This window comes from Danio rerio, chromosome 24, assembly GCF_052040795.2.
Source record: "Danio rerio strain M-AB ecotype USA chromosome 24, GRCz13ab, whole genome shotgun sequence".
Lineage (NCBI taxonomy): Eukaryota > Metazoa > Chordata > Actinopteri > Cypriniformes > Danionidae > Danio > Danio rerio.
In genome coordinates, this window is record NC_141044.1 from 6,559,135 (window position 1) to 6,582,219 (window position 23,085).

At 36.3% G+C, this 23,085-nt stretch overlaps 1 protein-coding gene and 1 long non-coding RNA gene across 3 annotated transcripts in view; one reads left to right on the forward strand and one right to left on the reverse strand.

Annotated features, from left to right (window-relative positions):
* gpr158a (G protein-coupled receptor 158a) overlaps window positions 1-23,085 on the reverse strand; it is a 113,656-nt gene that overhangs the window by 84,675 nt on the left and 5,896 nt on the right. For both annotated transcript variants that reach the window (NM_001440740.1, NM_001440739.1), the window contains 1 exon segment: window positions 5,094-5,199. In NM_001440740.1, the coding sequence (NP_001427669.1) occupies window positions 5,094-5,199 (106 nt within the window).
* The window catches only part of LOC141380815 (uncharacterized), a 65,088-nt gene that overhangs the window by 15,056 nt on the left and 26,947 nt on the right, over window positions 1-23,085 (forward strand). The gene's annotated exons all lie outside the window — the stretch shown is intronic.

The following is a 23,085-nucleotide window of genomic DNA, read 5'->3' on the forward strand; positions in this document are numbered from 1 at the left end:
AAGCATGTACACATGGACAAGACGATCTGCTGCAGTTCAAAGCGAGCACCAGAATGGGGAAGAAAGGTGATTTAGGTGACTTTGAATGTGGTATGGTTGTTGGTGCCAGACGGGTTGACCTGAGTATTTCAGAAACGGAGATCTACTGGAATTTTCTTATAGCTTATAGAAAGGCAACAGTAACTCAAATAACCACCTGTTACAACCGAGGTATGCAGAGAAGCATCTCTGAACACATAACACGTCAAACCTTGAGGCAGAAAACATTGGAGGTTCTCTGATGAGTCTCGATTTTTGCTGCGCCATTCAATGATAGGGTCAGAATTTGGCATAAAAAACATAAAAGCATGGATACATCAATGGTGTGGGGGATATTTTCTTGGCACACTTTGGGCCCGTTAAAAACAATTAAGCATCGTGTCAACACCACAGCCTATCGGAGTATTGTTGATATCCATGTCCATCCCTTTATGACCACAGTGTACCCATCTTCTGATGGTAACTTCCAGCAGGATAACGTGCCATGTCATAAAGCGTGAATCATCTCAGGCTGGTTTCTTGAACATGACAATGAGTTCACTGTACTCACATGGCCTCCACAGTCACCAGAACTCAATCCAATAGAGCACCTTTGGGATGCGGTGGAACAGTAGATTCGCATCATGGATGTGCAGACGACAAATCTGCAGCAACTGTGTGATGCTATCAGGTCAATATGAACCAAAATCTCTGAGGAATATTTACAGTACCTTGCTGAATCTATGCCATGAAGGATTAAGACCGTTCTGAAGAACCCAACCCGGTACTAGTAAGGTGTACCTAATAAAGTGGCCTACAAGTGTATGTTTACAGTTAAAAATGTCAGCTAATTTGTATATTTAAAGAGATGGTTCACCCAAAAATTAAAACTCTGTCATCATTTACTCACTCTTGGCTTGTTCCAAACCAGTTTTTTTTTTTTTATTGCTTTTTTAGTCTAATTATTAATGTCTTCAAATTGGACACGTTGTCAAAAAATATACCAAAGCAGGTATTTACATAGTACTTAGTTAAAAAACAAATATTGCTGACAAAACTATGCTCTGTACCCTCACTATCCTTACTTTCACATTTGCTTGCTTTCGCAATCACTCATAAGGTCTTATGGACCTGGAACAAAACGAGGGTAAATAATTAATGACAAAATCCCCTTTAACAGCTCCATTAGATGCTATATTATAAATCACAAGTAAAAGTTGTGTGTGGACATGCTGTTTTATTCCAGAAAGATGAAGCAGTGCTTCAATGGAGTCCTGATCTGAACAACTTAAGACGCATGCATATAAATAAAGAATAAATTGTTAGAGATAACCAAATTTATGTAATGGAACAGATCTCTGTGTCTGAAATTAGATACGAAAAGAATGTTATTTCTGATTTTTAAGCCCATCACTGTCTTGCTGACTTGACTTATTGCGTTGGAAGTGCTGAGACCACTGTCTACAGTAAACCTTTTTAATTGATTGAAACACAACTCATTGTCATTAAATGCCATTCTTTCTACTGGCTCAAGCATAGCCCTGGTTTAGAATTGCTGTAGGGTGTTTTGAAGATAGCATTACAAAGCATTACATTTCTGTAGCTTTCACTGTAGAGTATGACTCTAGCCACAGAAATCATCACCAATCAGGTCGGCCGAATGGTTCTTTTCGCTTAACCGTTCCATTCCATGTCGTTCAGTATTTCAAGCCAGTCAGCATGGGGTTTCATTTTAAACCTGATAGTTGCTGATAAGAACTCTCTTGAATCAAATAGACTTGGTTGGTGAAGCATCATAGCTAAGAGGCATGGCCTGGGGCAAAGTTGGTAGTGGGCTAATAGCAAATAAACAACATTTGTATTCGGCCTTTGCAGAAAACCCACCCAGGCTCATTATTGATACGTACCCCTATATACATTTCTGGAGATCGTGAAACATGTCCCAGGAAGTATGTTTATTTGTCAGTTTTTTTTTGTTTGTTTGTTTTTTGTTTTTTACAGTATTTCAGTTTTCAGCCACAGTTTGAAAAATGTCATGAACTCAATATAAATTTTATCAAATCATGTCTTAATCTGGAGCCAATTCTTTCCAAAAAAACTAATTTGACAGCCCAAATAGAAAGACAACAAATGGCATTGGCAATAGGCTACAATGGCAAGCAATGGCGCACTGATTCACTGTATTTTGAGCTCGGTATTTTGTATTTTGTTGTCCATTGTGAAATGATTAATTGAAAGAGCTCATATACTTGATTTCAAGTTGTGTTCTTTAAAGGTAAAACTAGCTTTTGTTGCATATTTAAATGTTTTAACACACTATGTGCGTTTTGCAAGCAAAATGTGTCATTTTGACCATGAGTGCCGCTGTTAAGGCCTGTGTGTTAACTGTTTTGAAAATATGGAGCTTCAGTTGACGGCTGCATCAAAGCAATCAAGAAAAACTGTAATCAGAGCTCTGACAGTGAGAGTGTTTGAGCTCAAGCGAATCAAATGTAAAGCGTCTTGAAGGGGGCAGGGCATGTCAGATAGTAGAGAGCATTTGATTGCTCATGATTTGATAAGAAACTGAAGTATGAGGTGACGTGAATTTAAAACGTTTCATTTAGGTGGGAGTGACGAGCTGCAAGCCTTACATGTTTCTATCAGTTTTATATCTTCTAAACGTAAATTGTTTCACTGTTTTGGAGCACACTAGCATATAGATATCCTAAAAACGAACAATACTGATACTAACATTTAGAAAAAAACTTTATTTTAATTTCATGGGACTTTTAATAATCATCAAATGGCCTCATTTAAACTGAAAATGAGAGTTTGTTCACATCATTAACTCCATAATGCATAGTAGGATGTTTCAGCATCAACCGCAATGTCTAAATGCATGTGGAGTATCAGATTCCACATTCCGGAAGTCTTCATTAATGGCATTCTTGGCCTGATAAGGCAGGGAATCTCTGGTTCGGTGTAAATAGGATCAATGGCATGTGGGCTGCAGTCTCAGCAATAGACATCTGAGATAATGAGCGCGAATTACAGCTTTTTTTTTTTGCATACTAGAGACGCTGCAGCTATATTAAATTACAACAAAACTCCTGATTGCATTGCAGTTTTGAGCTCTATTTATAGCTTGCATCAGACCTGTGCTATACGAGGGGTGAACGGAAGCTATTATGACAGAGGTCACAATTCAATTGCATAATAAAATGAAGATGCTGTGTCGCTATGTGCGGTATGCTCGAATGTGTCACACACACACACACACATACATACTGTGCAGTGTCCATCAGGAGGCCGAGCACACAAAGAGCTTTCTCAATTATTCAGTGCTCCCTGTGCAATCTATTACATCACATCCATTATGAAGGAGCCAGACCTTAAAAATCTATTCTCTTTATAACTGGAATTCTCCGAGCATCAGTTTAACAGCATTAAGACACAGCAGAATCATTCACTGTTGAGGCAGAAGGTCAAAGACATCAAATAAAAGTATTTTGTTATTCAAAATAACAGCAGGATGAATACCATGAATCAAGAGTGGAAATCAGAATGTGAGGGTGCCTTCACGCCTGTGAATCCATTCAGTTGTTCCGAAACAGGTATTCAAATTGTTACAGCGTTGCTCTTTGCTCTTGGTGCAGTTCGCTTTCACACTGCAGAGTTTCTAAACGGACCAAAAGAGCTAAAACAAGTCACAGATGCATGAGTAAAGTCTACTCACATTGGTCAGTTTCACGGTTTATTTTGTAGAGTCCTGCTCAGCTGTCGAGGGGTGGTGGTTTGGTGGTGTTTGACAGGGTGTGCGCGATGTGTCTGAAGAGCGAGGAGGGATGCGGTGGGGAAGGGAGAGAAGGGTGCACGACGTATTTGAGGACTGGGAGGGAGACGTCGATTTCCGGGAGATTATCACTCGTTTGCGGGCATCCAGGAGTCTGTGCATTTCTTACTCAAAATTCTCTCTTCATATAGACTTATTCCTATTACATATCCATAATACACTGTGATATAAGTGGGCTCGGATCGCATTGCTTTCTCACTAAAATCGATCCGTTCCAGAGTTCCATTCAATCAAGCCGAGACCACCTCATTCAGGCGATTTGGAGTGATTTTTTTGGCGCAGATCCGAGCGCGATTAGTGGTTTCACATATGCCAAACAAACCGCGTTTTGAATTTTTGCTTAGTAAAAAAAAACATTAGTGTCGGCTCCATTTGGGACGACACTACATATGCACTTACACACTCAACAGCATATATGTATGATATAAAATACATAGTGCATGAGTGCATCGTTTGCCATTTGAGACGCAGCTATATACTTGACAAACTTATATTGCATCAACAGATGAATTTAGTCATTAAAGGTGTCGACAAACTATTTGAAAAAATCCAAATAACCTTACTGTACACACATACACGCGCACACACAAGCACACACGCGCACGCACGCACGCACACGCACGCACGCACACGCACACACACTATTTAAGGGATTTCTTGATTGTGAACAGGTGTGGCAGTAATCAAGCCTGGGGGCAAACGCTTTCACGAGTAGGGTGCAAATTATGTCAAAGTAAACCCTTAATATCTATTTTAAACTGCCTTTTCTGACCTATTATCTATAATATATTTGAAATACATATAAAAATAAATTTAAGACTTGATACACACATTTTAAGATCTGAATTTTTATTTGGTCAATAAATCCAAATGTACTTCTTTTTTACCAAAAAAAACCACACATTGGAACCTTCCTAAAATATTATTATTTAATATTACATTTTTTTGAATATCAATTATTAATTTGTGTATTATTGATTATGGCTCATATGATGATTTAAAGTGGCTTAATTAAGTCAATATTTAAGTTAAATATATTCACTTGCAGTTTATTTACAGCTGACCACATTCTCCCGTCAAATTTGTTTTTCATATATGACTTTTGTGCGCTAAGTGGTGTACACACCGCCCCTGTTTTGTGTGTATGCCACATTCATAAATGATACCCCTGGAATGTAACTAACAAGTAAAACAATTTCCATTTAAACTGTGTGTCAGTGGAGATTTAAAAAGGACTCACCTCCATAGTGGTGATGTTACACCTGTGTGTTCCTGCAAACCAGCCGTCAGCAGAGCACTGGTCAATATCCACATCCTGCAGGCTGACGTCCACTCGAACAACACCCCTACAACACATTATACGGCACAAGACAGATGAGAGAGTGTTTCAGCTAAAATTAGTGCTTTATATATACTCTTATTTTACATAGTGCACGTATTTAATGCTAAAAGCAGAGGGTTTCAAACTCGAGTTAAGCGACCCCCCTGGAGGTCTCGAAGAACTATAGAGGATCCGTAAAAATATTTAAAAAAATAATAATAATAAATAAATAAATGATGCAATGTAAATAATGAAATCAAACATTAAGTAAATATAAATAAACAAATAGACTAAAACAAAATAATAATGACTATCGATTAATACAAAAAGCCTGCAATATTTAACTAAAATAAATAAATCACTACATTAAAACAAATAAAGATGTACAAATCAAACATAATAAAAGAAGTTGTATGATTAAATTATTAGTGTGTGTGTGAATAAAGAAATAAATAGAGTAGGCTACAATCACGAGTACAATGTACAGTGTACATTGTTTACAATGTTTATTAAGCAAAATATTTTTAGTTTATCATTTAATTTTGTTGGGGTCCCCTCACATCTATAATAATGTTCATTCATTCATTCATTCATTCATTCATTCATTCATTCATTCATTCATTCATTCCTACATTTTATTTATTCAATTATTCATTTAATCATTCATTCAATCAATTGTTTATTTAATAATTTAATTATTTATTTATTTTAAACAGTTGCTGATTGACAAGTGTGTTCAAATCTAATGGACTTGACTGCCAATGCGGATGTGTGTTTTACATTGGCCTATTAAGACTTTGCTGCTTCCGTATTGATATTTTACTCAGTAAACGACAAATCATCAATGAGCTCATCAATACACTTTTATCAATATAGTCTTCCTCTTTCCTGGTGAAGAGATTTTGTAAAGATTGAGCACTGTTACAAAAAAGCATGCATTTACTTATACAGTTGAATTATTAGCCCCCCTTTGATTTTTTCTTTTTTTTCTTTTTTTAAATATTTTCTAAATGATGTTTAACAGCTTCAGGAAATTTTCACAGTATGTCTGATAATATTTTTTCTTCTGGAGAAAGTCTTATTTGGTTTATTTTGGCTAGAATAAAAGCAGTTTTTAATTTTTTTAAAAACCATTTTAAGGTCAATTTTATTAGCCTCTTCAAGCTATATATATTTTTGATGGTCTACAGAACAAACTATCATTATACAATAACTTGTCTAATTACCGTAACCTGCCAAATTAATCTAATTAAGCCCTTAAATACATATATAAATATAAATTCTTTGGATTTTCTGTTGCTTTTAATAGCAATTTCTGTTTACACAAGAATTTGTCTTGATTATAGCGTTTTAATTTGCAGTTTATTGAAATAAGCAATGCCATGTAATTTGTCCAGTTAACTCCCATATACTTTGGTTTAGTATGGATATCCTCCAGCTATATTCAGTGTTTAACAGAGTAGCAGTAAAAGGGAAAGATCTTTATATTCCTGTCCTGAACAAACAATCATACAATACAATAAAATTAGAAGAATACAAATTCCTCCAGGCAACCTTTAGAGTGCTTTTTAAGACTCGTGGACATAATATAAATATATATATCCTCAGCAATGGACTTATTCAGTACACTCTAATAAAAGAAGCTTTGATGTTTTGATCATTTGGCTGAATGGAGCTTTGAGTTACGAACTCAAAGAATGAAGTTGACTGACGTTGAATGATCTTTAATGGCATCTCTCTTCGGCATGTTTATTTTTATTTCTCCACACAGCTGTCTGCGTCAGCGTTCTCACATCTGCTGTCAGCGTGCTGGAACATTAACAACACAACTGAGCAACATCGAGAGGAGCTGCAGAACAGAGCGCAGATGTTTTTTTTTTCTGTTTTTTTGGTCCACCAACAGGACGATGTCATAATCCTTTACTTTTTTACTGCAAACAAAACGTACATAAGCATCTTCATTATTAATAGAATATCATGTCAGTTAAATACATCACAATTATTATATACTCTATGTCTGCATAGGGAAATTGAATAATCAGTTTACTAAGCAGAAAACTTCCTAGCAGGACATCAGCTAAAGATCAGATTGACGTTGTACCCCAACGTCAAGGGATTTTGTATATTGAGTCAGACAGACGTCGTATTTTGGTCACTTCCCAAAAAACAAAACCTGAAAACAACCAAATATCAACATCTAATGATGTTACAGCTTCACGTTGTGTGGATGTTACCACTATGATGTCTATGAGACTTTGCATTTTGGTTGCCATACCTGATGAATAAATGTCATTATTTAATGTCAAAATGACGTTGATTCAAGACATTGGATATTGGTCACTTTCCAACACAACCTAAAATAAACCAAATATCAACTATGTTATTGGACATCAAAATAATGTTGTCCTTAGACACTGGCTAGAGTTTTGGTCATCCGACATCACAACCTAAATCTAACCCAATAACATCTTATGATGTTGTGTGCCTGCTGGATTATAATAAGCGTATTCATTTTAATTGCATTGTCCTGTACAATATTAAAACACTTTAATCAGTTAAGAGTACTAAAAGCTGCCTAAAAAAGAAGTCTGATGCTACACGCACAAATAAAAACTATGGTGTAAAATGGAAACATTAATTTTCACATTTACTTTAAATGTGGCAGCCTTAATATATTTATTTTAAAAATTCAGGAGTATTTTTGGCACAATATGTAAGATTTCTTTCATTAACCCATTTAAGCCCACCAGCAACTATTGCTGAAGTTCACAGCTGCCATTTTCCTTTTAAATGTAATTTTCAATGTTTAATTTCTCAATGACCTGCAGGCAAACAACCAAATAAAAGATTAAAAAAGGAACTGATTTACTTCATGTCATATGAGGCCTTAATTCCAGGATGCAAAATGTAGTCAAACCCTCTCAAAAATGGCAATACTCATGTTACTAAAAATAATTTTTTTGTTCACAAATGTATATTAACATAACCATGAAGGTGTCCGCTCAAACAAAACAAATCCTTCAAGAAATCTATAGTTTTTTGGTTAACTTTGTCAAAAGTTTAAACAACAACTATTTGCCGCAGAAAAATACCTTGCAAGTACATAAATTATGGGGAATTATGGAATAATGTGTTATTAATTAATAAATCAAGGTTATTGGTCTTGTTGGATTTTTACTTTCATAATACCCCATCTCAACATAATTTAATTGATATATTTGCTTTAAAGTAGCCTGTTTTGATGCACAATTTGACACACAGCAAAATCCCAAAATAAAACTTCACTCTTCACTCAAGCGAACGGAGGGTTTTGTCAAAATTGCAGCTTTTGTTCTACACAAAAAAAATGCATTATCAGGTCACTGAAATCCTTGTCAGGGTCTGTGGTTTTTAGATAATTAAGAAAAAATTTTTTCGTTTACAAACAAACCTGTGTACGTGTGAACATGGTCATAGGAACTGAAAACTCAATTAATCTCTCCAAATCTTGGCTCATCAGGATCATTTAACAACTTCTCAAACAGAATCAGCAGCGTTACTTATTACTAAACTGTTTGACTATTTCTATGGGATGTCTACAAGTCTGTAGTGAAATTTACTGAAAATGCCTGTTTTGTTTACTTTTGTGTATTTATACAAGCATTTATTTTACTTTTGACTTTTCCATTTGTCTTTTTGACACACAGCAGTCTGTTGGGGAAACGAGTGTATGTTAGTGTGATTAGTTTTTTGTGCTTTTATATTTATGAAATTATATGATTTTCATGGGGTGTTTATGAATACGAAATTGATCTTTTGAAAGCAGTTGCTTTGAGTTAGAATGCCAAATGTTCTCCTCCTATTCAAATTTTACATTAAAGGGTTCAACATATTTGCCCACCAATAACTATAGTTGCCGTATATTATGATTTTCTTGAAAAAAATTTAAAAACCTGGAAAAAATGAATGCAAAACATGTTCATACAGGACACCCTTAACATGGCTTCATGCATTAAAAAAATTTTTTTAATAGGCATAAATGGGTTAAAATATCTAAAAACTAGTAGAACAGTGTAAAATATTTGGGTGACTTTTGTACTTCGATTACCTCAAATGTTTTGAAAAATGTTAAAATCCAGAGAACTTCTTGGGTTTTATGGTGAGTAAAGCCAATGTTTAAGATGCATTCAAATTATTATTATTAAATTATTAAATTACACATAGTGCCTTTTTTTGTTGAGGTCTTTTTAATTTCCAACCAAAATAGACACAATATGATCCAAATTATTGTCTGTGGAGTTGGCAACCATTTGAACCCCATACTTATTTTCCTTTTACTATGAATAGATGCTGTTTAAATGTGAGATAAAAGATTTGCAGTCTGGACGGAGTCAATCTTAGTCTGGATCTGGACTGCAGTCTGGTAATTGAAGACCTCTGGACAAGGTTATTGGTATTTGCAACTGAGCCAACAGCCTCATGCCGGTTAATCAGCAAAGTGGACAAGTCAGTTACGACCTGTTTCAATACTACTTTTAATAAATGCCCTGTTCGCTTCATGAAAACAAATACTATGTTTTTGAAACATCCTATAGTAAAGTGTATTATACTGTAACTAGAGTATTTAGCAGAGGTGGGAGTAAGTAACAAGTAAGTCTCGAGTCTTAACCTTAACTGTTTTTACAAATTTAAGTGGATTGAACAAAAATATTTAAGTTGTCCCAAAATAAAAACTCAAGAATTGTGTTGATTTAGTTCATTTTATATAGTAGTTTGAATAACCAGCAAAAACTATTTTTTAAGTGTATGCAATTAGGATGAATACATAAAAGTAGGGATGTAACAATTCACTGTAAGTCAGCTGAAAATTGATTCAATTATGAAACGATTCAAACTATTTTTTTAACAGAGCAGGCGCTGTGTTTACAGGCGCAACCTCGCTTTACCAGAACATCAGTGGTGAGCAAGAGGTGGAGCGGCAGACTAAAATGATAGCGGTGAAGTGCGCCAGACAAACACAAACTTTGTGAAAAATACTGCAAAAAGACGTTTATTTACAGTAACAGAACAATAGATATGATGCAAATAAACCGTCAGCACAGTGAAAAACTACCGTCACAGATATCTACATGCGAAAAAAAAAAAAAAAAAAAGACCATGCGGACCGTATGATTTGCAGCTCCATTTGCTCCGACAAGTGCTACGGAGATCACACGGTGCTTCAATGTTTACATAGCGAAAATGTGAAGATTTTCAGACAGAAAGAGAAAAGTGTTCTGTTACAGAACCAGGTATTAGATTACTTTACCCTCTCCTTTTCAAATTAATTTATGCATATTTTAATAACTTGCTTATTACTAAATATTTAAAAATGTTTAAGATTATCTCTTCTTAAGTGTATTACGCTGATATTTATGGCCTATTGACCACCTCTGTACACACTGCTCTATGGTTTAGGAAAGGCTTTCCTCTCCACACTAGCCATCTCAGTCCCCAGAGAAAGAGTTTTCTCATCAGCAGGGGATATCGTAAATTTGCAAAGACAGCTTATGCCAGAAAACATTGATATGCTGATATTTCTTTTTAAAAATACAAATCCCAGCACAGTCACAGTTTTAGTCTGTTTATTTTAATGGGTCTTCTTTAGTTTGTATTATTCCATTTGTTTTGTTTTTTTATTTTATTTTTAAAATAGCAATTTAGTTATGGCAGAAAATATATTATTTAGCAAAAAATGTGCAGCATTTAAAAGGGTGGTCCACTACGATATCATAGTTTAAACTTTAGTTGATGTGTAATGTAGCTGTGTGAGCATAAACAACATCTCTGAATGTAAGACGCTCAAAGTTCAATGCAAAGGGAGACATTGGCTTTTACAGCGTTAGCTAAGATACGAATATAGATACGAAGTTTGGGGACTACAAAAAAAAAAATAAAAAATACATCCAGGTTAATGATGTCATAAACCCTTCAGGCTATGAGCATACATCCCATGCAGCAAAAGGGCATGGCCAGATGCACTGTTATAGTAGATACATTTCCTGGTGACATAAAGCCGATCTGCGAATCACAGCACATTATGTTAGCTGACCAATCACAGCCTCTAGAGGGCAGACTTTCAGAGGAACTAGGAAAGATGACAGTTGTTTTCATGTAAGCAGAGCAGCTGTATATAATCAAAGTAAGGTATATGAAAAAATAACAGGATTTTTTTTTACAAATGAAGCATAAGCGCACATTGCTTTGCACCCCCTAATAACAAACAAGCCTTAAAATATACACTCTGGACCACCCATTTATAAAAAAAAAAAAAACGAAAGGGTCTTCACCTTAAATTTGTTTTTAAATAAATTTGTTAAAAAAAATCCTGACTAAATCGTGAGATTAGTATAGTTAATTGTATTGAATCGTGAGTCAGGTAATTCGTTACATTCCTACATACAATACATCTATTTTATCATAAATCACCGTCAATACATTTGGCAATATCATTAAAATTCACCCCGAAATCAAAATCTGCATTTCCATATCCAACTGCATTCTAAAACCATTTGTGAAAATATATCATAAATATTAATGCTTGGCTCTGTGATGCTTAAGAAAGTAAGCTGAAGTGGATTTAGTGCATCTCTAGTGCATCCAATGCATTAGAGAATAATGCTAATAAACCTCTAGACTCCACATTTCTCATGTACTGTGGGTGAGAAAAAAATCATAATAAGATATACCGTAGCGAATGCTGGACCCGCAGGCATGCAAACATAGATCAGAAAACACTGAGGAGAGGAACGCCTGTGGTAAAAGAGATCTCTGCGTTTCTGTGTGCTAGTATATCCGTTTCCTGTCTTTTTCCTTTCTTGCTCTCAGACACTGAAGGTGCAGTCATGAAATCGTCTCTGCTTGCCTTAATTGAAGCCTTGGCCAAGCAAGTGTGCTAATTTTAGCTGCCGTGTTCATCAAGCGACAAAACGCCACATCCTTCACCCAAGGTCAAATTGAACCTATGGCTCTGTATTGCCATTGTGGATTGATAGCGGTGCCGTCATTTTGTCTTGATGATGAAAAGACCCATGATTAGTGTGATTAGTGTAAACTGACTGTAATTGCTGTGGCAGACTGTGTGACATTGGATTGTATTTCAGTCTTCCCTGTGATTGAAATGTGATCAGGAGGAGATGAAAAGATCTGTTGAGAATTTATTATATGTCAATATTCAAACAAGATATCTATATAAAAAGCACACTTAATAACTGGTCAAAAAGTGTGTGCGTTCGCTGGATAGAATACATTATAGGGTAATTGCAGCACTGTACAATAAGGCTCCATTTATTAAGCTGACTAAAATATTCATCATGAACTAACAATGCAAGTACAAGAATCATTTGAGGACATAATAAAAGCCGTAGAGATCAGCCCCATATCATGATGTTTAAATAGCAAATGCTTTTGCATCTATTTGTGCAGCCATGATCATGCTTTTTTTTGTTTTTGACGTGTTGTTATTAACTGAAATAACCCTTTCATTGACCAACTAAAAGCTAATCTAAAGTAATTGCACAGTTTTTGGGGGTATTTAAAGAGTGCGTTAGTGATAGGCAGGTCAAATATGCGCGTACATGTACACATGCTTATTACACACACAGGGATGCACAGCAGCACAGAAAAAGCTATAAATTTAAAAATAAATAAATAAAAGATTCAAATGTAAAAAAAAATATATTGTCTAACTAAATATAAAAACCGAAACATCCTCCCATGCCTTTTTCTCCCCAGGGGGCTTTGATACACTCTCAGAAATAAAGGTACGCGAGTTGTCACTAGGCTGGTACTTTTATCAAAAGGTACAAATTTGTAACTAAAAGGTCCATATTAATACCTCAAGGGTACATATTATACCTAAAAAGTACAAAAGTGTTTCTCCAAAATTTTGCAGGTACTGATATATACTTTCGAGGTACCTATATGGACACTTTAAGTACAAATTTGTACCTTTTGGAAAGGTTCCACCCCAGTGACAGCTCGTGTACCTTTATTTCTGAGAGTGTAGAATCCGGTACCATAGGACACCCTTTAACTTTGCACACAAACAGATAAAATTTTTTTTGCTTACAACGGCTGCCATATAAATAGCAAAATAGCCATTGCACAATCACAAGTTACTTCTAAGTCTGGGTCATATGACATGTTTTGCACCATAGACGTCTATTTATACGCACACAAATGCAAAAGACCTGAAACGCAAACTGTGAAATCACATCACTTGATTGCGTGTAGGCATGGGATGATAACCGTTTTCAAGGTATTCCACAGTTTGGAAAAAAAAATCAAGCTTTTAAAACCACCAAAAGGTTAATATACTGCTCCTATGGTATATGTAAAAAAAATTTATTTACATTTTTTTTTTTTTTTTAGAACAACAGTATCTCCAGCAGAAAAGATATCCAAAGTTGATGACAGAAGAAGTCATTTGAATTATTTAGCCTGACATGTTTACTGCTCAAAAATATTTTAAATGTTTTAGTTTTTTACCCAGACATTTAAAAATAATATATTTTAGAGCAGTAATCACAATATGGTGATATTTTTACCCGAGATTATCATACTGTCAGAATCTTATACCGGCACATGCCTAGTTGCGTGAGATCAATTGAAGATCAAATCAATCTCTCTTTACAGATATTTTAAATATGAAGCAATCCTTCGATTTATTAATATCGAATCATCTTGTTTTATCCTACCTTGTTTTATGTGCCATATGACAAAAAAACTCTAGTGCAATTTGGGCTTTACAGGAAATGGCGGTTGCGACTTTGATTGGTTTAATTCTCATTATGGCCTAAACACACCCATAACTCCTTAAGAGAATAAGCACAACTGTTTTAGACAATGCGCTGGGCACGCCAACTGTTTTTCCCATCCTTTAAATAGCAAAAGTGGATTCGGACATGTCCCTCTGAACCATGCACTTAGATTGACAGGACTTGCGCAAAGCAACTGAGATTAAAAGATCTGTTCAGCTCTCTGTGATCATCTGCACTTCAAGAATGAGATTTACACAGCCTGTTCTCCCGAGGAAACATAAGTATTTTATGTTTTGTCAGTTTAGTGGCTAATTTGTATGAATTTGTAAGAGTTCAGTCGAAGGAAAATGTACGATTTTAAAAAGGAGGCGTGGCACCCAACCCCACCCCTAACCCCAACCATCATTGGCTGATGAGTAAACCATTGTAAATTGTATGAATAAGATCGTAAAAACTTACACGAATTAGCCCCTAAATCAAAATGTAACAAATTGTCGTGAGATTGCGTTGGAATTGTAAGTGTAAAACATTTTTTAAAACAGTGCATGTTTGAAATAAATATGGTAAAATTCTATTAAGTCCCTAATGATATTTTGCCAAAATAGGATAAGTATATTGTCAGAGAACTGGAGTCTAAAAGATCAGGGGTGTCCAAACTCAAACCTGGAGGGCCAGTGTCCTGCATATTTTAGTTTAAACCTCAATTAAGCACACAGAAACCAGCTAATCAAGCTCTTTCAACGATAATGATTTTATTGAGTAAATAACAACAGAAATAAATATTGAAAAAAGGGCGGTAATTTACACCCGTTTACACAAATAATCTGACTATACTTCAATCTTTCAGTTTTTAATAAATAGTTTACAATTCCAACACCTATGTGACATCGCTGACGACAATTTGACCAATGTGGTTTGAGCAATGCAGTATGCAGTTTGCAGTATCTGCAGAGCAGAAAACAGTGGAGACCAGCTAGTTAGTTGCTATGGTAGCTGCGAGTTCCACCATTAAAGGGATAGTTCACCCACAAATGAAAATTGTGCCAGACCTGTTTGAGTTTCATTCTTCTGCTGAACACAAATCAAGATACTTTGAAAAATGTTAGGGAAAAAAGCAGCCAATAACTTACAAAGCCTTTTTTGTTCCTATGGGATGTCAATGACTAATTATAGCAAAAGTGAGTAAATGGTGAGTTTTTTTTTTTACATTAAAGCACATTAACCTATTTTAGTACATACAATAAACTAATTGCTCATCTATCTCAAATGAAGAACTGATTTGAACATATAGTTTTGTGTTTTTACACTATGGTAATGGCTTTGTTGACTCAACTGACCTCTCACAGGGAGATTGATTAACAGGTAAACTGACCGACAAAAGTGCTGATATTTAAGCCTTTGTTGTAGTTACAGTAAATCTTTCCTCCTTAAGTCATTATTATCTGTGTTGGTGGCAAAGTTTAGTCGAGAATTATGCAATGTATTGAGTGATTAGCATCACGGTGGATGTCATAACAGTAATAACATGTAACAAGCAGTGATCAAGAGCCATCTGCTCTACTAATCCATGTGAGATTTTAATCCCGTAATGTCTTTATATACTTTTTGTTGCATAATCCTGTTTGTAGGAATGAAGCAAAAACCAGTGAGTGGGCCAAATATGCTGAGACATGTCCTTATTGAGCGAATCCCAGACGACGCAATGCTGTTAATTAGTGCTATGTAAAGACTATTTTGGGCTTCGGGTGTCAAAACAGCTGAACAGAGTGAACAGCAAAGTGACAACAGGCCTTTTCACATATACTGACTTTTCCAGAAAAACCACTGGTAAATTGCCATAAGATCATATGTGAACAGTGAGGGTGGGAGAAAAATATCGATTCACCTCACTTTGTGATTTTTTTCAAGGCGATTTAAAAATAATTTGGTGTATTTTTAAATCTATCAAACTCGAAACGTGAATTTCCAATTAGCCAATCACATGAAAGCAACTCAATGCATTTAGGCATGTAGACACGATCTGCTTCAGTTCAAACCGAGCATCAAAATGGGGAAGAAAGGTGATTTAAGTCACATAGAACGTGGCATGGTTGTTAGTGTCAGACAGGCTGGTCTGAATGTTTCAGAAACTGCTGATCTACTGCTGATTTTCATGCACAACCATATAGAAAATATCAGAAAGTATCCAGTGAGTGGCAGTTCTGTTGGCGCAAATGCCTTGTTGATGCCAGAGGTCAAAGGAGAATGGCCAGACTGATTAGAGCTGATAGAAAGGCAACAATAACTCAAATAAGCACTCACTTCAACCGAAGTCTGCACAAGAGCATCTCTGAATGCACAACATTCAAACCTTGAGGCGGATGGGTTACAGCAGCAGAAGACCATACCATGTGCCACTCCTGTCAGCTAAGAACAGGAAACTGAGGCTACAATTTGCACAAGCTCGCCGAAATTGAACAATAGAAGATGTCACCTGGCCTGAGTCTCAATTTCTGCTGTGACATTCGGATGGTAGGATCAGAATTTGGCATCAACAACATGAAAGCATGGATCCATCCTGCCTAGTATCAAAAGTTCAGGCTGCTGGGGGTGGTGTAATGGTTTGGGGAATAGTTTCTTGGCACACTTTGGGCCCATTAGTACCTATTGAGCATCATGTCAATGCCACTGCCTACTTGAGTATTGTTGCTGACCGTGTCCATCCCTTTATGACTACAGTGTACGCATCTTTTGATGGCTTCTTCCTGCAGGATAATGCACCATGTCATGAAGTCATAAGCATCTCAGACTGGTTTCTTGAACATAACAATGAGTTCACTGTACTCAAATGGCCTCCACAGTCACTAGATCCTCAATCCAATAGAGCACCTTTGGCTTGTGGTGGAAAGGGAGATTTGCATTATGAATGTGCAGCCCATTAAATCTGCAGTAACTGCGTCTTTGAAGAATATTTCCAGTCAATTCAATTAAGTTACCAATCACATTAATGTCTAAAATAAACAAATAAGATTTCAAAAGTAATCACTTTGTGATGAACGTGAACGGGACACTGACAACAGGGTGCGGATCCAAATGTAGGTTTTATTGAACAGAATGGTCAAGCAACAAGAACACGCCGGATCTGGCACCTCTGAAGTCTGATCCGGCACCTCATATTATCAATCTCCATCTTCAACCGCCCGCCTCCCCATTCCACTGTTCACTGTCACTTTCTGCCCGGACTCCCCAACCCTCTTCACTTTCGTCCTCGTCAACCACACCCCCGTCCTGGCTCCTAACTTACGTCCGCGACACCCCTCCACCATCCAATGCCCCGCAATCCACTTTCGTGCGTGACATCCTTGGGTAACATGCCAGATCCGTTACCCCGATCTGTTCTGGGACCTCGCAATTCTCAAATTAAGCACTGCAGGCAATCAACGATCAACACAGGGTCAAACACATGTATACAGGAAATCCGGAGTCATAGTCGATAAAACAGGCAGATGGTCAAAAGGTAGGCAGCAGACAGCATAAGTAAACAAAACAAGGCACAAGATCAAAGACAAGACAAGGCAAGACAAGGAAACACATCGTAATGTTCACCATACAGTTTAACAAGACTCAGCAACTTCTGTGTGTTTGTGTGGTGTATAAATAGTCTAGCAATCAGTCCAGGAGCAGCTTCAGTTGTGTGACTCTAATCAATGGAGACTTGGAGCAGGTGTGTGTTGCATGACTGGACCTTGTAGTTTTTTTTTTGCTGGCAGATTTGTAGTTCTCCAGCAATCTGCTTGAGCTAGATCTCTGGTGACTATCACAGGTAACTTAAAATACTTTACTAACGTTAGTATAATATGATTTACTCCACATCCCCCATTAAAAATGCAACTTTAATGACATATAACTACTACTGTTTTGTATATATTAAATACATAATTAAAGTCTGTGTGAACTGAAAGGCGCTTTCATATCAGTATGCTAATTTACTTCCAACGGAAACGTAACATTTAGTAGAGGGCGGGGCTTTTTTGCGCATCATTCCCTCATAGCAAACTAAAGGCTAGAAGCCAACAAATATGGACAGCCACTCCAAAGCAAAAGCAAATGGTCAGATTGAAGATTACCAAAACAATATTTAAAGAATAACAAAGTGCACCAGCAAAATAAACATTGTAAATTAGTTTTTTTACACATACTCCAAGTTATACCATAACACTCCAGCCCTTTATGTGCAGTGTACTTCCTATATTTTCCTAATAAAAAAACACAGAGTTATTTTCCAAAACATTGCAGATGCAAATTTGAAGCACTTTGCTTTTAAATCACAGTGATGTTTCACTTGTAATGGCACAATGGCTGAAGAGACAGTGTTTGTTGATGGGGTTGGGTAAAGGCAATGGGGTAAGGGGTGGTACAGCCTGAAATGTGAGGGCACAAAGAGATGCCGTCACTGCCGCTCGCTGACATTAAAGATGGCTGGCCTGTCTGCTTTGATAACAGCCGACACAACTCCACGAAATGACCCCAGTGTCACAGCAGAAACAACATGGTTCAACCAGGGCCTTGAGTCACATTAGCCAAAAAAAAAACTCATCCTGTCACCCTAATGCATTTCCCTCACATTTCCCTCATTTTGTTTCCCTAAAATAGAAGCACAACATGACATCGAGATCATACTAAAGCATAACGCTTCGGTGCACTTGATTTATTAAGGGGCTGCTTTTAAGAGCGTCTGCCATTGAATGGACATGTGCCTTGAAGCTAGCTGAGGTTCTTTCGCTGCCTGAACAAATACAAAAAATTACTTTGTCTATCCATATTTCATAAAGTCCACGGCAGAATGACAGTTTGCTCTTTAGATAGCATGTATAGCAGCCTCCTGTTTTATTGTGCAGGTTTTGTTAGCTAATTGAATTTTATCTTACCGTCTTCCTTTTATTTTTTGGACTACATTAGCATAACGGCGCTCGTGGCAAGATCCAGCTTCAAACTGGATGAACAGAGGTGACATCCGTCTTTGTGCCTATTCTTTTAATGAGCTCCCTCTCTTTATACCGATCTGAGATTCAATTCAAATAAAGCCAAACAGCAAGAAAATGTGTTCTTGTTCATTTCAGCAACATGAAATGGATTTTTGTTTTTCTTTAAAATTACTGAATTTGTTCACACAAAAAGGTCAGTAAAGGACAACACTGTTGATATCAGCCATCTATTGCATTCTTTCATTTTTTTCGGCTTAGTCCCTGATTATCACCACAGAGGAATGAGCCGCCAACTATCCCGGCATATGTTTTACGCAGCGCATGGCCTTCCAGCTGCAACCCGGTACAGGGAATCATCCATACATTGTCACATTTACACACACACTCCAGCTAATTTAAGTCATTCAATTCACATATAGTGCATGTCTTTGGACTGTGGGGGAACCCCGGAGCACCCAGAGGGAACCCATGCCAACACAGCGAGAACATGCAAACTCCACACAATACTCGAACCAATGACCTTCTTGCTGTGAGGCTACAGTGCTAACCACTGAGCCACCCTATTGTATTCATAGTGCCTAGAAATACTTGCATTTACTGCCTACTTGTTTTTAAATTGATTTTAGAGCTATTAGTTGTGATTTTATGTCCTAATAGATTTTTTCCTAATACATATATTACAACATTACAGTATATCATTCATGTAAAATTATATTAATCTAAATAACAACCTTTTATTTCACCAATGGTGCAATGTAAACACAAGGTCATTGGGGATACCTGCCCAGGGCTAGAGTTTGGGAACTGTAAAATTTGTGCCTTGGCACACATTCAGCTGCATTTTTGTGTAAAACCAATGTTACGTGAGGGTATGATGCCGCCGAATGTTCCTTTTTACAGTACTGCTGACCACTTACCCCCATACTGACAGCCTTTCTAGCACGGTCAGTTTGCTTGGTATTTAAATAAAGGTACTTTATTAATTAGCAAAAGAAAATTAATAAAAAAACAACAATGTCTTTTGGTTCATTATCATTTTATTTTATTTTATTTTAATTATTTATCCTTCTATTCTTATTATAATTCTTATAATTATTAACATAATTAGTTTGCAAACAACAAGGTCAATATTTTTAGCCTCCATAAGAATTTTTTTTTTCTCCACTGGCTACAGAACAAACCACAATTGTCCAATGACTTGCCTAATTAACTAATTAAGCCTTTAAAAGTATCTTGCAAAATACCTAGTAAAACATTATGTACTGTCATCATGGAAGAGACAAAAGAAAAACAATTTTTATAGATGTGTTGTTAAAACTGTCAAAAATGTGTTGAAAAAGGGTGTCTAATAATTTCAATTTTGCCTTCAGATGTGTGTTTCTGAGTCTTTCTCATTCCTCTTTAATGAAAAGTATAAGGTTTAAACATGATGCTAGAAAAGGAGGCACTGGCTCTTTAAGACTACCATGTCAGTAGTAATTGGCCTATTCCAAAGTCTGCCTCCCTTGGGCTCTTGGCAGGGGCTTGTAGGGCAGAGGACCTACAGCCCATGTGGGTTATAATAGGACATTGTGGATTTGTGTATCCCCAGAGGCCTCTGGCAGACCGGACGGCCTTGATAGAGTTCACTTTCCTCCCCAGCCATCCCTTATCCACACCTGACAGAGAAGAAAGAATCTATGCTTCGGAGCCTTAAAGTACAAATGAAATCTAAACTAACCATATGATTTTGTTAGCTTACATTGCTAGTTTTGTGGTGTATAATTAATCTGTGCATGTCATTAGGAAAAAAAAAATGTGTTTGCTCTTGTAATCTAAAAATAAATTCTAAAAGTTCTGTTTGTTTTCAGCTAAATTCTCAGATTATGTCTGTCAGAGGTATTGGGCATGGCTAACATACTTAACTACGCCCCTCAAACAGCCAGTTTTGACAGCGCTATGACAACAAACAGCAATGGTGAAGAGGATTTTCAAAGTTTTCGCGTCACACAGATGTTTTCACATTTGTTAGAAAACCTAACAAGTTACTAGTCTCAAACTTTCTCAAAACCTGTCGGCGAGTCAAAATTGGGGCTAAAACCATGCAGTCTGAACTCGGCATTAGGTTGTTAAAGCACTCTTAAAACCCTTTTCCCGATTATTCTTTGAATAAAATGGTTACCTTACTACATCAAATCGGCTCGCTGTAGAAAAAACAAGCCATGCACACTGTTTTCTAATTTAATATTCTGTTTAGGAACTGTCACAATCCGAAAAAAAGGGTTGCAGCTTCCAGTTTGTGCAGACTTTAAGAGCAATTGAACATAAACAGTTATTTAAATACTATGCACATAGAGAAACCACAAATTACATTTTCTAATTGACAATTTTTTTCATTCACATCTAGAGAACTGTGAAGGAGGTTGTGAGAAGAAAAAAAGACTATACATTGTTTTTATGGAACATATTACCTTTATAGGAAAAGAGTGTAAAGCTTCATAGTGTTGTCATATTTTGCGTCTCAAATCAACAAACTCCTTACAACAACAACAAACGACAAAAGTTGCTGCCTAAAACTTCTAGTTGAATCAAATGAACTTTTCAAGTCTTTCAACTCAACATCAGTCAAACTGACAACAAATATGAAGTTAAACTTCATATAGCTAAAAATATTTGGTTGATTGACCTGATTGAACCTGATTGACTCATGTTAAATTAGATAAAGAATAACATAAAAAAAACATTTGTTGTTATGCCTTTTTTGTCATATAATTGTTTTACAGTGTATTTATTTTCTAATATTCAGTGTAAACATGACAAAAAATAAGACATTAAGTTAAAGTCTTTAAATAATGATCAATTAAAATGTATTCATCAACATAATGAATATTTGAATTTTTAATGAATATTATTTTTGTAAAGCTGGCATGACATTTTTTAACTGTGATGTTTTTTTTTTTTTTTAAGTTTTCCAGGCGGTTTGCACCATATGACCGATAAACAATATTTTAATTATATAAAGTTACATTTTTCTCCAAACAAATGTATAAAAACATTGACATTGCGTCCAATATGCTAAATATAAACCTGTCTAAAATCATGGCAACGTTTTTTGTATGTTTTTAAACCAAAAGAGCACTCTAAATTTTTTTTTATATTAAATTTGGGAGAAATGTCATTAGTAGTTTACATAATAATCACAAAAGCATGTTTTACATTAACACAGATTTTCTTTCTTCATGTATAATAACTACACTAACATCAATCTGACACATCCAAAATTAGATTTTAGAACTTACAAACATGCACATCATAAAAGTGCTACAATTACGTTTGAACAGCAACCCTAGCAATCATATACAATTACCGGCCACTTTATAAGGTACACCTGTCCAACTGCTTGTTAACGCAAATTTAAAATCAGCCAATCACATGGCAGCAACTCAATGCACTTAGGCATGTAGACATGGTCAAGACGATCTGCTGCAGTTCAAACCAAGCATCAGAACGGGGAAGAAAGGTGATTTAAGTGACTTTGAACGTGGCATGGTATTTCAGAAACTGCTGATCTACTGGGATTTTCCAACCATCTTAAGGGTTTACAGAGAATGGTCCGAAAAAGAGTGAATATCCAGTGAGCAGCAGTTAAATGGACATAAATGCCTTGTTGATGCCAGAGGAGGATGGGCAACAGCATCGGGTGCCACTCCTGTCAGCCAAAAACAGGAAACCGAGGCTACACTTCACACAGGCTCACCAAAATTGAACAATAAAAGTTTGGAAAAACGTTCCCTGGTCTAATGAGTCTCGATTTCTGCTGCGACATTCTGATGGTAGGGTCAGAATTTGGCATCAACAACATGAAAGCATGGATCCATCCTGCCTTGTATCAACGGTTCAAGCTGGTGGAATCATGAGTTTACTGTACTTAAATGGCCTCCACAGTCATCAGATCTCAATCCAATAGAGCACCTTTGGGATGTGGTGGAATGGGAGATTGGCATCATGAATGTGCAGCAAGCAAATCTGCAGCAGCTGCGTGATGCTATCATGTCAATATGGACAAAAATTTCTAAGGAATATTTCCAGTGCCTTGTTGAATTTATGCCACAAAGGCATAAATTCATAAAGACTCAACAAGAAGTAAATAACTTCTCACCAAACTCCCTTGACAGTCCACCATGATAC